Raw genomic sequence first — 12,943 nt, forward strand, 5'->3', positions numbered from 1 at the left:
AATAAAGTAGCATAAAAACGCCTGTCAATGATCCACTGGCAGAGGAATTTCTCTAGTTTCTTGCTGTTCTGTTTCGACACAGCACCACATGACTGAAGGCGGCCTTCCATTTCTGTTCGTAGATTCTGAGAGCACAAAGGCTGAACAGACAAGTCCCTTGCAGTCGCTGTTGTCCCAACATTAACGTGCGGCAGAGACAAGATGTTGAATTAGATGTATAAGGACACAGTCACACAGCCGTAGAACACAGGATTATTGCATCGCGATGCTCGGATTGGCGGTGGCTCTTCTGACCAGAGTGTGACAGCATGTATTTCTATGCAGTGGTCACATCCAGGTATGAGAGCCGATGGGCCAGTCCGAGCAGTGCGATGCCATGGCTATCAGTGTTATACAGCGATCTGACTGCGCCCTAAGCACAAATGTCAGCTCCGTGTGCACACATGGTCTTGGGGGACGGAAATATTTGAGGTGCAGAAGAAAAAGTAAGCTCGGACTTGTTCGGTCCCACCTCAAGGAAGAAGCTGAGCGGCAGTATGGTCATCCTAACAGGGTTAATTTGTACCATTCTTTAACATTATGAGCGAATATACTCGTTACTCGAGATTTCCCGAGCATGCTCGGGTGTCCTCTGAGTATTTTTTAGTGCTCGGAGATTTAGTTTTTTTTCTCCACAGCTGGATGATTTACAGCTACTAGCCAGCTTGATTACATGTGGGGATTCTCTAGCAACCAGGCAACCCCCACATGTACTTAGCCTGACTAATAGCTGTAAATCATTCAGACGAGGCGAAGAAAACGAAATCTCCGAGCTCGGGAAATCTCGAGTAAAGAGTATATTCACTCATCACTATTTAACATGTAATAACTATGAAAAAGTAGGTTTTATTGTATTAATCATTGCATTAACCTGGTCATAGAAAGTTGCCAGAAAATTAGTCTGTGCAGTGCCAGCCCATTCTTTAACATGTCATCTTCTAAATACCCTAAAATGATTTTTGTCTAGCAAGAGATGTGATTTAACATGCGATAATGAACAATCATTGATCAGTGACTTTAAAAACAATAATAGAGATGAGCGAACACAAACTTAAAAGATCAGAGTTTGTACAGGACAGTTCATACTCGGTGTTAAACGTCGAACACAAGAATTTTCCAGCTCAAACATTCGGGTCCCCGTTCTGGTACCTGTACCGAACTTTGGAATAAAAGTTCAGGTCAGATATCAGAACTCGATTTGCCATGTGAACGCTGATCCCAAAACATTAAAATTTCAGTTAGAAAAAAAAAAAAGTCCACATGTATACAAGTATTAATATGCATATGGACATCTCATGTCGTTTGGAGAATTGTAAATGTAACAGGTCTATTTCAGAAACATCTTACCTTGATTTCAGCACATAATGTGTTTTCTTCCAGTTCTGCATGAATGTAAAATTTTACCATGTTTAAGATTTTGTTTTCAGGAGCGAAAATCTTCGTTAAATTCATGAATACTTCCCTATTTAATTGAATTTTTAAAAAATCATTAATCTCCACATTTTTAAGTGTGCCATCCTGTGAAGTAGAAGGTGCTGTATCTATATGAGGAGCAGGACTTGCAAGTGGTGGAGTATCCAGCTCCTTGTCGGAAGAAGCCTCCTCTGTGCAACCATTATGATCCAACCCAGGCTTTAATGTCAGAGAAATGTCCATTTTAGGTGTATACTCAGCTGTACCGCATCCTTCCGGTTCACGCTCTAAAGCACCTATATTTTCTTTACTTTCATAAAATTCATCTGTAGGTCTTGCACGTGAATTTACAATAATATCCAGCTTCACACGTAGGTCCTCAACATACTGCTGCACAGATATATCAGAGGCTTGGGCTGAAATCCATTCTGAAAGTTTGACCACTCTGTCCTCTGAAGACAGTAAAGGAGTTGAGATTGCATTAAACGAAATATCTTTTGCTCTTAAAACCTCCTGAAGCTGTTCTGAAAACTTGCTGTACACCTCCACCACAGTTTGTTCAATCAATCCATCATGACAGTGTTTGCTCTTAAAATGTCCTTTCTTTCTGAAATCTCGGTAAGGCCCTTTATCGCTTCTGGAAGAATGCCTTCTTCCTTTCCTATACACTTCAAGTGGGGAATATCCAGAGCCTTTGCATCGTCTTGTGTGGTTAATTCTCGGATCATTTGGAGGAGCATCTCCTTGTGGTGAAGAATACACAGACTGATCTTCAATGAGCCTTAACCCTAAAAATGGAGAAATGATGGGAGGATACAATTACATGATCTATAAATACACAAAAAGCATGATCATAACCTTTTATCAGCAAGATAAACCTACAATTATTATATCCACCCAAGTACAAAAGGTGAAAATCATTTTCTAGTGCCAAAGTGGAAACAAATTCAACACTGAACTTTCCCTTTACTCACCATTTCCACAATTCATACAAACTGATCATTCAAATTGTGGGAATTCTTTAATATACAGTGGAAATCAAGGGTATTCAATCCGTATTGCAAATTAATGGGGTTGTCCAGGCTTGGGGTACAAGTGTTTGACTTATGAATCCTCACAGCGCACAAAGTCAGGATTCTCCAGCACCAGGAGCAGACAGTCATTTGACTGCAAGTATATGATTTGCATACTTCTGGCCAAATTCTGACTAGACTGGCCTCACTCAATATTTGTATTGAGTGAGGCGGTGTACGTCTAGTATGCATGCAGCCGCATGTGTGCAAATCGCATATTTGCCATCATGCGCCCGCCTGCTCCCAATGCCAAAACGGAAGAATCCTGACAGCACGTCAAGTGTGCGCTGTGAGGAACACAAATTTGCAGTCACAGTCTTGTACCCCAAGCCTGGACAACTCTTAAAGTCTGTAGTCACTGTGTGACTGCAGACTTGTGAATCCTCACAGCTCAATCATGGCACGACAGGATTCTCCAGTGTCGGGGGCGAGAGCAGTCGGTCATGTGAGCACAAGTATGTGATTTGTATACTTTCAGCCACATTCCAACTAAAGGTACGCGGCCTCACTTAATACAAGTGAATTGAGAGAGACCAAGCACACGTATGCAAACTGCTTATTTGCAGCTATGTAACCACCAATCTCACCGTCAGCACTGGAGAATCCTTACCTCAAACAGTGCACACGAAGTAAGGATTCAGAGATCTGCAGTCACACTGAGTGACTACAGACTTTCATCACAGATCTGGAAAACCCCTGTAAGGTTTATTAGCAAAATGTACAAACTTTTTTCAATAAATTAATCAAGCAAGAACAATTTAAATAGCTCAACACAGGTAATCTAACTAGTAATTTATCCAAATCCATGACAAAATGCTACTTCTCAACTACTGCAGTCTCAAAATTATTTACCTCTCCATGAGAATTGTTTTTAATACTTGGTTTAGAAAAGTAGAAATGCGGCACATCCAAACGGGGTTAACTAAAATGGTCTAGTCTTTATTAGAAATCCATAAAAACACGAACCAATTCAGGTGACATGTTAAAATCTGACGCGTTTCTGACAACAGCCCTTTAGCCATAGAATAATGCACAGAAAACATGTTATCATAGTTATATATATGAATAGACCAATTGGAGTGGATATACCAAGTGACCAATAGTGAACTCCATTGCAAATATTTAAATGAGGACAAGATAACTCAGTTTATAGGTGGGGTAGTGAAAACATGCCACTCATGCAAAATAGGATGGGAGGTGCTCAAGCAGGGCGTCCAGCCCGAAAGTCCAAAAATAGAAAAGAACTTGGCACTCAAATGGTATTGTGGCTTGAAAAGACATTGTTTATTGTGCATCCATAAAGCAAAAAGGTTGAACGTTTTCGGTCCACATCCGGACCTTCATCAGAACAATTTTACAGCTATAGTCGTAATTTATCAATGTCCTGCCGTTTGCAGATCCAATGGTTTTTAGGTTGCCTGGATGCTCAGGAATGTCCAGTGTGTGCCAGCGCAGAATGGTAAGCGACCGAGGTAGCTGGAGAAGAGCGCTGTCAAAGCAGGATTCACTAAATCATCCCAGACAGATGTCTGTCCAGCCTCTGTTTGAAAACATCCATGGAAGGAGAACTCACCACCTCTCGTGGCAGCCTGTTCCACTCATTGATCACCCTGTCAAAAAATTTTTTCTAATATCTAGTCTGTGGCTCCTCCCAGTTTCATCCCATTGCTTCTATTTCATCCAGATGCAGAAAAGCCTACCTCCTATGATGGGAAGGCCAGTTAAGTTAATTCTTTATGCTGGATTGGCCACCCGTGAACCAAGCTAAATGGAGCAACGAGTGTGCAACATAATTAGCTGCTGCCCTGTCTGCAAGCTGTGAGACATGAGAAGTCCAGAACTTTCTTCCGAGTGGCTCCAGAAGATTGGATCTCATGTAATTTTCTATAGCACACCATACAGATCTCGTAGACTTAAGAAGCAGCAAATGCAGAGTGGAAAATGCAGCTAGAAAGGTCACTTTGAAGAGGGGGGGTCAAATGTTATTTGGAGGTTCATTAATGGACAAGGCATCGGGGTAGAAGCAACGTGGTGGTTCTGGGGAACAGTGAGACCTGAAAATTGACAGGAGCGGACCACTTGGCAACCAACTTCTGGTAAAAAAAAAAAAAAAGGGCACAGGAAGGCACCCACGAACTCTAATTTTAAAGATTCAGAGGAGGCTGTAATTACTTACAATACCTTTTATGTAGGCTTATAGAAAAATTGCAGCTATTTCATCATTAGTGCATTGTTAACAGCTAGTCTATAACTTAATTTAATTAGTCTATTGTGCCTTAAGTATTCTATCTTAGGGTGACCAATCAACACGCCAACTCAGTCAGATATAATCCTAAATACAGTTGCATCACCTAATTTTATAAATGCTCTCTGTATAAAAGGTTTCAGTTTTAGGATTTCTAAGCTTAGTTTTTTAGCATATTGACATGTTTCTATGTTTTTTTTCAGATATGCCTCATTCTTGTATTAACATGGGAAACTGTTTTTTGGACCATATGTGGAGAAGTTACTTGAGTCACAAAGGCGAAACTTTACTACCACGATAAGGAAAGCCTACAACCTGTATTTTGGCTGCAGAATAGGAGATCAGTACTTGAGTTGGGCTCCACACATATGCTGCAATAGACGTGCATCACATCTTACCCAGTGATTCCATGGGAAGAGGCAATCTATGTCTTTTCCAGTCCCAATGATCTGGAGAGAGCCAACCGACCACACTACCAATTGCTATTTCTGTGTGGTGCCCCCAAGTAGGAAACGAGTCTTAAGGAAGAAGTTGACTTTATAGTATCAAAACATTCCATCTGCAATACACCCAGTACCACATACAGAAGAACTGCTGTTCCAAAAGCACCAGAAACATTTTCAGTCGATTCAAATGAGGAACAAGAGGGCGCTAGGTGTCATGAAGCATCTTCCTCTAAAGACCCAGACTTTGTCAGCAACCTCAGCTGAATCACACCTTCTAACACAAAGTGGACTGAACGATCTCGTTAGATATATGGATCTGCCCAAGAGCAAGTCTGAGCTCTTAGGTTCCAGGCTACAGCAGTGGAATCTCCTTGTGGGCAATGTTCAGGTTTCTTTGTTAAGCAGTGGTGAAAGATCTTGTCCAATGCTTCTTCATGGAAGGCAATCTTGTAGCATGCAAACTCTTCACGGATTTGTCCAAAAGAAGCCTAAAAGCCATCTTGCTGTATAATGGCAATGCACGACCTTCAATTCCAGTGGGTTATGCAGTCCACATGAAAGAAGCCTATGACCACGTAAAACCGCTGTTGAGGTACGTGATCCATGACCAACATTTGTGGCCCCTCTGTGGTTGAACTCTTTCTTGGTCTCCAGGGTGGATACACAAACTACTGCTGCTTTCTGTGTGAGTGGGATAGTCATTCAAGAGAATATCACTACAATAAAAGACTGGCCTCTCCGACATTCACTTCAACCAGGGAGTAAAAATGCCCTGCATGCAGCACTTGTTTAACTATATAAAAATTTTTGTTATCACCATTGCCTATCAAGTTGGGCAAACGCATTCAATTATCTTATTGATAAAGTTTCACTCTTGAGTGAAGCAAATATAAAAGGGAAGGAGTCTTTATTGGGCCTCAGATCCGTAAGCTTCTTCAAGTTGAGGAGTGAGTTTGTTGCAGGGCAAGGAAAAAGCTGCATGGGTAGCATTTGCATAAGTGGTAACCTATTTTTTGGTAAACTCAAGAGCAGATAACTATGAAGAGTTGGTGAAAAAATCTCATCAAAACATAATGGTCTTGACGGATTCATTTCTTACATACACACCTAGACTTTTTTCCCATTAAACTGTGGAGCAGTGAGCGACGAGCATGGTGAGAGATTTCACCAAGATATTGTGGCTATGGAGAAAAGATATCAAGGAAAATGGAATCCAACGATGCTTGCAGATTACTGCTGCACAAATTTAAGAGCTGTTCCGATGCAGGAGTACAAGAGACGAGTGCAATTTCTGTAACGGTTTATAATATGCAATACTCTTTAGACATGTTTTAGTTATTTGAATTTTTCCTAAGTTTCTTCTAAATAAATATAAAAAAAAGGCTTAAAATATTCACTATCTTTATATTTGCAAAAATATTAATGCTTCAAAGTACTGAAGCTTTTATGCATTAATTATATGAAGAAGTAGAAGTAAAAATCCATTATTTGACATCACAAACAAGAGCCAACTAAAAGTTTTCATTGTCAGATTTGAATTCAGGAGGTCAAGATCATTAAGAAATGGCTCATGACAACTTTTGAAAATTTGTACAACAGTGTGACAATTCCTGTCAATGTAATAAGACATCCTGAAACATCACCTGTTGGGGGGTACAGCAGCTCAAATTCTGTATCTCCAATGTATGCCCTGCAGTAGATGCTGACATTTTTACTTTAATTAAAAGTAAACCATTTTACCTTCGCTGTAAGTAATGAGTAAAGTTACACACACAAAAATAAAAATGTGTAATGTTCATGCAGATGAAATGATTTTTAGTGATAAAGATTAAGGTTTTTTTTTTCTTTTTCAGTGAGGATGGTGACCGTCTGACCAAAAGATTTAGAAACGACTGCAAGTGTGGCCACTCCTTTCATACATGCAGCCATGAGACAGCAAGATGGTCTCCTACAAAGCAGTCTTAGCAATCAAAGCCCATGCTCTCCTGTCAATACTCAAACATATGTTTAAAGTCATCACTTAATCAACTCTTACATACCGACCTAATTTCCACCCCACCCATTTTATTCGAACATCCTGAAATCTAAAATGCATCAATGCTTTCTCTGTACTGTAACCCCCTGACCTCAAAAGCTAACGAGCAACAATTATTCAACCACACAGCGGTATGTTAATACTAGAGCAACCTCCGAAATGGTTACATAATTAAAATATTTTGTTTCTTTAGTACAAATTCTGCAATACCAGACAGCTGTACCTCAAGTAGTATGGAAGAGCCAAGTACAAAAAGGGCTTCCACATAAGCTACATTTACAACAAGGCTTAATACATAACTTTAATTTGAACGGCACACACATTCCTCTCCTCACCTTGTTGTTTTTCATCTCTAAGATTTCCAATATGATCCTCAGGTATTCTTCCTTCCTCTCCTGGGGGAAACCAGTAGTTAGAAATCATGGATTCTTATCTAGGGTCTAGTCTATAGAATCCAATAGGTTATAAACAGGAGTTTGGCAACCCAACTACGACAATTTATAATCGGTTGATGGGGTGGTAGAATGGTTGATGGCGATGCTAAATAATACAGGTACACACAAAAACTTTGATGTATTATACAACAGCAACCTCCTAATATTTTCTACAATAGCAGAAATAGCAAAGTGCTAAGATTTGATTTACTTGAACTGGTTTTTCCCTGAAGGAGCAATCAGAAAACAAGCAGATCTGCATAGAAAATTCAAACTCCCCCAAAAAATATTTTTTGGGTCCAAGTATTAGAAGCCCAGATTCAGAACTCAGACTTGTATAAACAAAGTAGTGAGAAGATAGGGAAAGGAAATGTCCAAATTACTAGAAGTGTTGGATATTATTAACATATACATGCAGCTAAAAAGTGACCGCACAAGAAAAACACAAACCACAAAGAAGTTACATCATAAAGCTCTGGCAAAAATTAAGAGACCATCACATCAAAACCCTGTTATGGGCAGCCCAATCTCCAGACCTGAACCCCATTGAACACCTCTGGAATGTAATCAAGAGGATGATGGATAGTCACAAGTCATCAAACAAAGAAGAACTGCTTACATTTTTGCGCAAGGAGCAGTGTGGAAGACTGGTGGAAAGCATGCCAAGACGCATGAAAGCTGTGATTCAAAATCATGGTTATTCCACAAAGTATTGATTTCTGAGCTCTTCCTGAGTTAAAACATTAGTATTGTTGTTTCTAAATGATTATGCACTTTTTTTCTTTGCATTATTTGACGTCTGAAAGCACTGGTTATTTTTTTTTAATTTATTTATTTATTTTTTAAACTTGACCATTTTTCTTTGTCAGAAAAAAAACCTAAATTTATTGCTTGGAAATTTGGAGACATGTCAGTAGTTTATAGAATAAAATAACAATTTACATTTTACTCAAAAATATACCTATGAAGAGAAAAATCAGACAAACTGAACATTTTGCAGTGGCCTTCTTAATTTTTGCTAGAGCTGTATATATCCTAATATTCCAGGCAAACTCATTCTCTAGAAGTCATGGCTCCATATGAATACATATCTCCTGGAAAAAAACTTTCATAAAAAAACAATTAATAGTTTGGAATTGAGTTTTCTGGGCCAACGTGTCATATTGTGACATATATCAAGGAAAAAAAATTCTTTTAGCTTTTTGATCTCCTCCCACACCTCTCGATGTGTGGCTTGCTATTGGACAACAGTGTTCACAGTAAGGGGGTATACACATCTCAGACATTTAGAGAATAACACTTATAAGGGTATGTGCACATGTTAAGTATTTGCAGATTTTTTTTTTGCACAATTTCTGCATCTTTTGCAGGAAAACCTCTGCGTAAAGACTTTTTTACATGCGTTTTTATTGCAGATTTTTCCCCACTCAGTATGGGTGAAATCAGCAGAAAGAATCTACTATATAATTATCTAAGGGTCACTTCCGTGTGTCTGTCTGTCTGTCACAGATATTCATTGGTCGCGGCCTCTGTCATAGAAATCCAAGTCGTTGATTGGTCGTGGCCGTTTTGCCGCGACCTATCAGCAACGGGCACAGTCTGGTGGCAAAATGGCCGCTCCTTACTCCCCACAGTCAGTGCCCGGCGCCCGCTCCATACTCCCGAGTCCTCTCCAGTCAGTGCTCACACAGGGTTAATGGCAGCGGTAACAGACCGAGTTATGCCGCGGGTAACACACTCAGTTATTGCTGCTATTAACCCTGTGTGTCCCGAACTTTTTACTATTGATGTTGCCTATGCAGCATCAATAGTAAAAAAATGTAATGTTAAAAATAATAAAAACAAAAAACCTGCTATTCTCACCCTCCGTAGTCCGCCGAGCCGCATGCGGATGCCGCCAACTTCCGTTCCCAGAGATGTATTGCGAAATTACCCAGAAAACTTAGCGGTCTCGCGAGACCGCTAAGTCTTCTGGGTAATTTTGCAATGCATCCTGGGAACGGAAGGTGGCAGCAGCCGCGCGCCATCGCCAGAGCGTCGGTGGATCCCGGTGGGTGAGTATATCACTACTTTTTATTTTATTTATTTATTTTTTTTTTTAAACAGGGATATGGTGCCCACACTGCTAAATACTGCGGGGGCTGTGCGATATACTGCGGGGGCTGTGCGATATACTGCGGGGGCTGTGCGATATACTGCGGGGGCTGTGCGATATACTGCGGGGGCTGTGCGATATACTGCGGGGGCTGTGCGATATACTACATGGGCAGTGATATACTGCGTGGGCTGTGCTATATACTACATGGGCAGTGTGATATACTGCGTGGGCTGTGCTATATACTACATGGGCAGTGTGATATACTGCGTGGGCTGTGCTATATACTAAATGGGCAGTGTGATATACTGCGTGGGCTGTGTGATATACTGCAGGGGCTGTGCTATATACTACGTGGGCTGTGTGATATACTGCAGGGGCTGTGCTATATACTTTAAACCAAAAGAAAGAATAGGAGCACAAAATAGAACCTATCACTATTCATAAAGAATATATATATACATATCTCAAGCAGACACTGAAATTGATAAAAAAGGGAACCACTTGAAAAATTTCCATAAATATAAAAAATAAAATAAATAATCCAAAACTCAAAAATGTTCAAAATATAAACAATTTTATTTTAATTTCATTAGGAACACCAATCCAGACCAACACACAAGAAATACAATTAAAAAACATATATGACAATTCTAAAAACCAGAGGGAGCAGAATACCACCCGTAACCTGAATTTTTCATAATAACAGTATACAATTAAATATATCTACGATAATGGGGAAACCAATCTAAAAATATCAAATTTCATTTCCATAAATATAAATATAAATAAAGTGCTCATAACTCCACATATAAGTCCAAGTAATATAATTCGTTTACAATAAATAAGGGGAGATATATCTTTCAAGTGCACATCGCTAAGTCATATATAATAAATCCCAATGGAAAAGTGACTAGTGCATATTGCAATCTCTATAAACTAACCAGGATTCATTTCCCACGTGGTATTGCCGCTATCCCGCACTCCAACGCCGCGTTTCACGTTGCTTCCTCAGGGAGTGAGCTATATACTACATGGGCAGTGAGATATACTGCGGGGGCTGTGCTATATACTACATGGGCAGTGTTATATACTACGTGGGCTGTGTGATATACTGCGGGGGCTGTGCTATATAAAACATGGGCTGTGTTTTATACTGCGTGGGCAGTGTTTTATACTGCGTGGGCAGTGTTTTATACTGCGTGGGCTGTGTTTTATACTGCGTGGGCTGTGTTTTATACTGCGTGGGCTGTGCTATATACTACATGCCCTGTGTTATATACTGCGTGGCTGTGTTTTATACTGCGTGGGCTGTGTTTTATACTGCGTGGGCTGTGCTATATACTACATGCCCTGTGTTATATACTGCGTGGCTGCTATATACTGCGTGGGCTGTTATATAGTATGTGGGCTGTGTTATGTACTGCGTGGCCTGTATTAACGCATCGGGTATTCTAGAGTATGTATGCATGTATATAGCAGCCACATAGTATATAGCACAGGCCACATAGTATTTGTCTGCTATATACTACATGCCTCCTATATACTACATGGCCTGTGCTATCTACTATGTGGCTGCTATATACATACAAACATATTCTAGAATACCCGATGCGTTAGAATCGGGCCACCATCTAGTGCTGAAATAATTGACATGCTGCGGATTTAAATCTGCTGCAAATCTGCAGGGAAAAAAAGAATCAAATTTTTGCACGAGACTTCAGGATTCTCATTCACTTTGCTGGCACTAGGAAATCTAACAGGTTTTGTGACAATCTGTGTCCTGGAAAGCAGGAAACTGGGAGGCAGGGTGTGCTCCTGAAGAGCAAGATGAGGAAATCCCTTTAACAAGTTGAATGTGGTTCACAAAAATTATAGGTTGGGGACCGTGGGCATAGAAAATAGTGTAAGGTTTTAGATATCAAGAACATCGCTGTTACAGTTCTGTGCAACCCATTGAGTTGTATAGAGCGTAAACATGGCAATTACATTGTACATCTGTAGCTTTCTACTTTACAGTCACAGATTTTGAACCATTATTAAACAATTTGTGGTGTACAACAGTAGTTGTATTGAGAATACCACAATAAGGTACTGTGAACAGAAAAGTCTACAAATTTATAAGTAGACACGAGCAATTTGTTAGTATAGTTTCACGTGTGTTCCTTGAAAACTACCATAACATATCAATTGAATGGAAAAAATTATTTTACATTTGAAATATTATATCTTTCAGCCATACTTTTACAATAGCAACAAGATGCATGCTGTCAAATCCTATTCACATACAATCAGAAAAGCAATTTCTTAAAAGGGGTTGTCCACTACTAGGACAACCTCTTCTTTATCAAAATGTTTGGCAGCCATAAAATCAGATCATACTCACTTTCCGTGCCGGGGCCGTTCCCACGGTGCAGGCACTTGCGCTCCCATGACGCTGTTGGGACACGTGACGCCGGTGACCAATCAACGCTGGCATTACTGTCCCCGCCTTCAGACAAATCGAACATGAAGGGGAAGTCCGGGCTGCAGCTGATCTTGCACTTCCTCTTCATGCTCAATTCGTCAGGACACGGGGACAGTGACACGGGCGATATTTGTGCACTGAAGTCACGTGTCACAACAGTACAAGAGATAAGTGCCGACACCGTGGGAATGGTGCCAGCACGGGAGACGCGTATAAACTTTATTTTTTTACGGGGCCAAGCGGGGGGAATGACAAGTTGTCCAAGTAGCGGACAACTTCAAGTCTAAGAGCCCATACATTGCAAGCTTCCAGAATGCGGCTAACTGAAAAGGTAACTAAACCCATTACTACAGGTACAACCTTCAGGGTGCCATCTTGCCTTAGCTGCTGCTCTGCCCTTAATGGCAATTTAGAGACTTGCAGCAGCCACAGGAAAAGAAAGCTGAAGCATGAAGATGGCTCATTGACTAATGGGAAGATTGTTTTAAGAATGTCCTGTGTCCGAGCGGACGTCACTGTGTAGAGGAGAATATGAGCAGTCAGCATCATGTTTTGTCAGCAGCGTGATTCTGTGTAATTTGCCTCCAGATGTCTGGGATAATAATAATGAGATGACTGCTGACACGTGTAGTGATCTTTACAGATGAGCAAGTGTCAGCCTAATATAGGGCCCTGCAAAAAAAAGAGTAAAAACTA

The 12,943-nt window shown here is 40.4% G+C and overlaps 1 protein-coding gene across 4 annotated transcripts in view; it reads right to left on the reverse strand.

The window, feature by feature from the left end:
- Positions 1–12,943, reverse strand: part of TASOR (transcription activation suppressor) — an 88,795-nt gene that overhangs the window by 19,100 nt on the left and 56,752 nt on the right. For 2 of the 4 annotated variants that reach the window (XM_077278519.1, XM_077278516.1), the window contains 2 exons: positions 7,587–7,646; positions 1,387–2,240 (listed from right to left, as the gene is read on the reverse strand). In XM_077278519.1, the coding sequence (XP_077134634.1) occupies positions 1,387–2,240; positions 7,587–7,646 (914 nt within the window). The remainder of the gene's footprint in view (positions 1–1,386; positions 2,241–7,586; positions 7,647–12,943) is intronic. The other 2 variants (XM_077278520.1, XM_077278518.1) reach the window with 1 other exon arrangement.

Source organism: Ranitomeya variabilis, chromosome 8, assembly GCF_051348905.1.
Source record: "Ranitomeya variabilis isolate aRanVar5 chromosome 8, aRanVar5.hap1, whole genome shotgun sequence".
Taxonomy (NCBI): Eukaryota; Metazoa; Chordata; class Amphibia; order Anura; family Dendrobatidae; genus Ranitomeya; species Ranitomeya variabilis.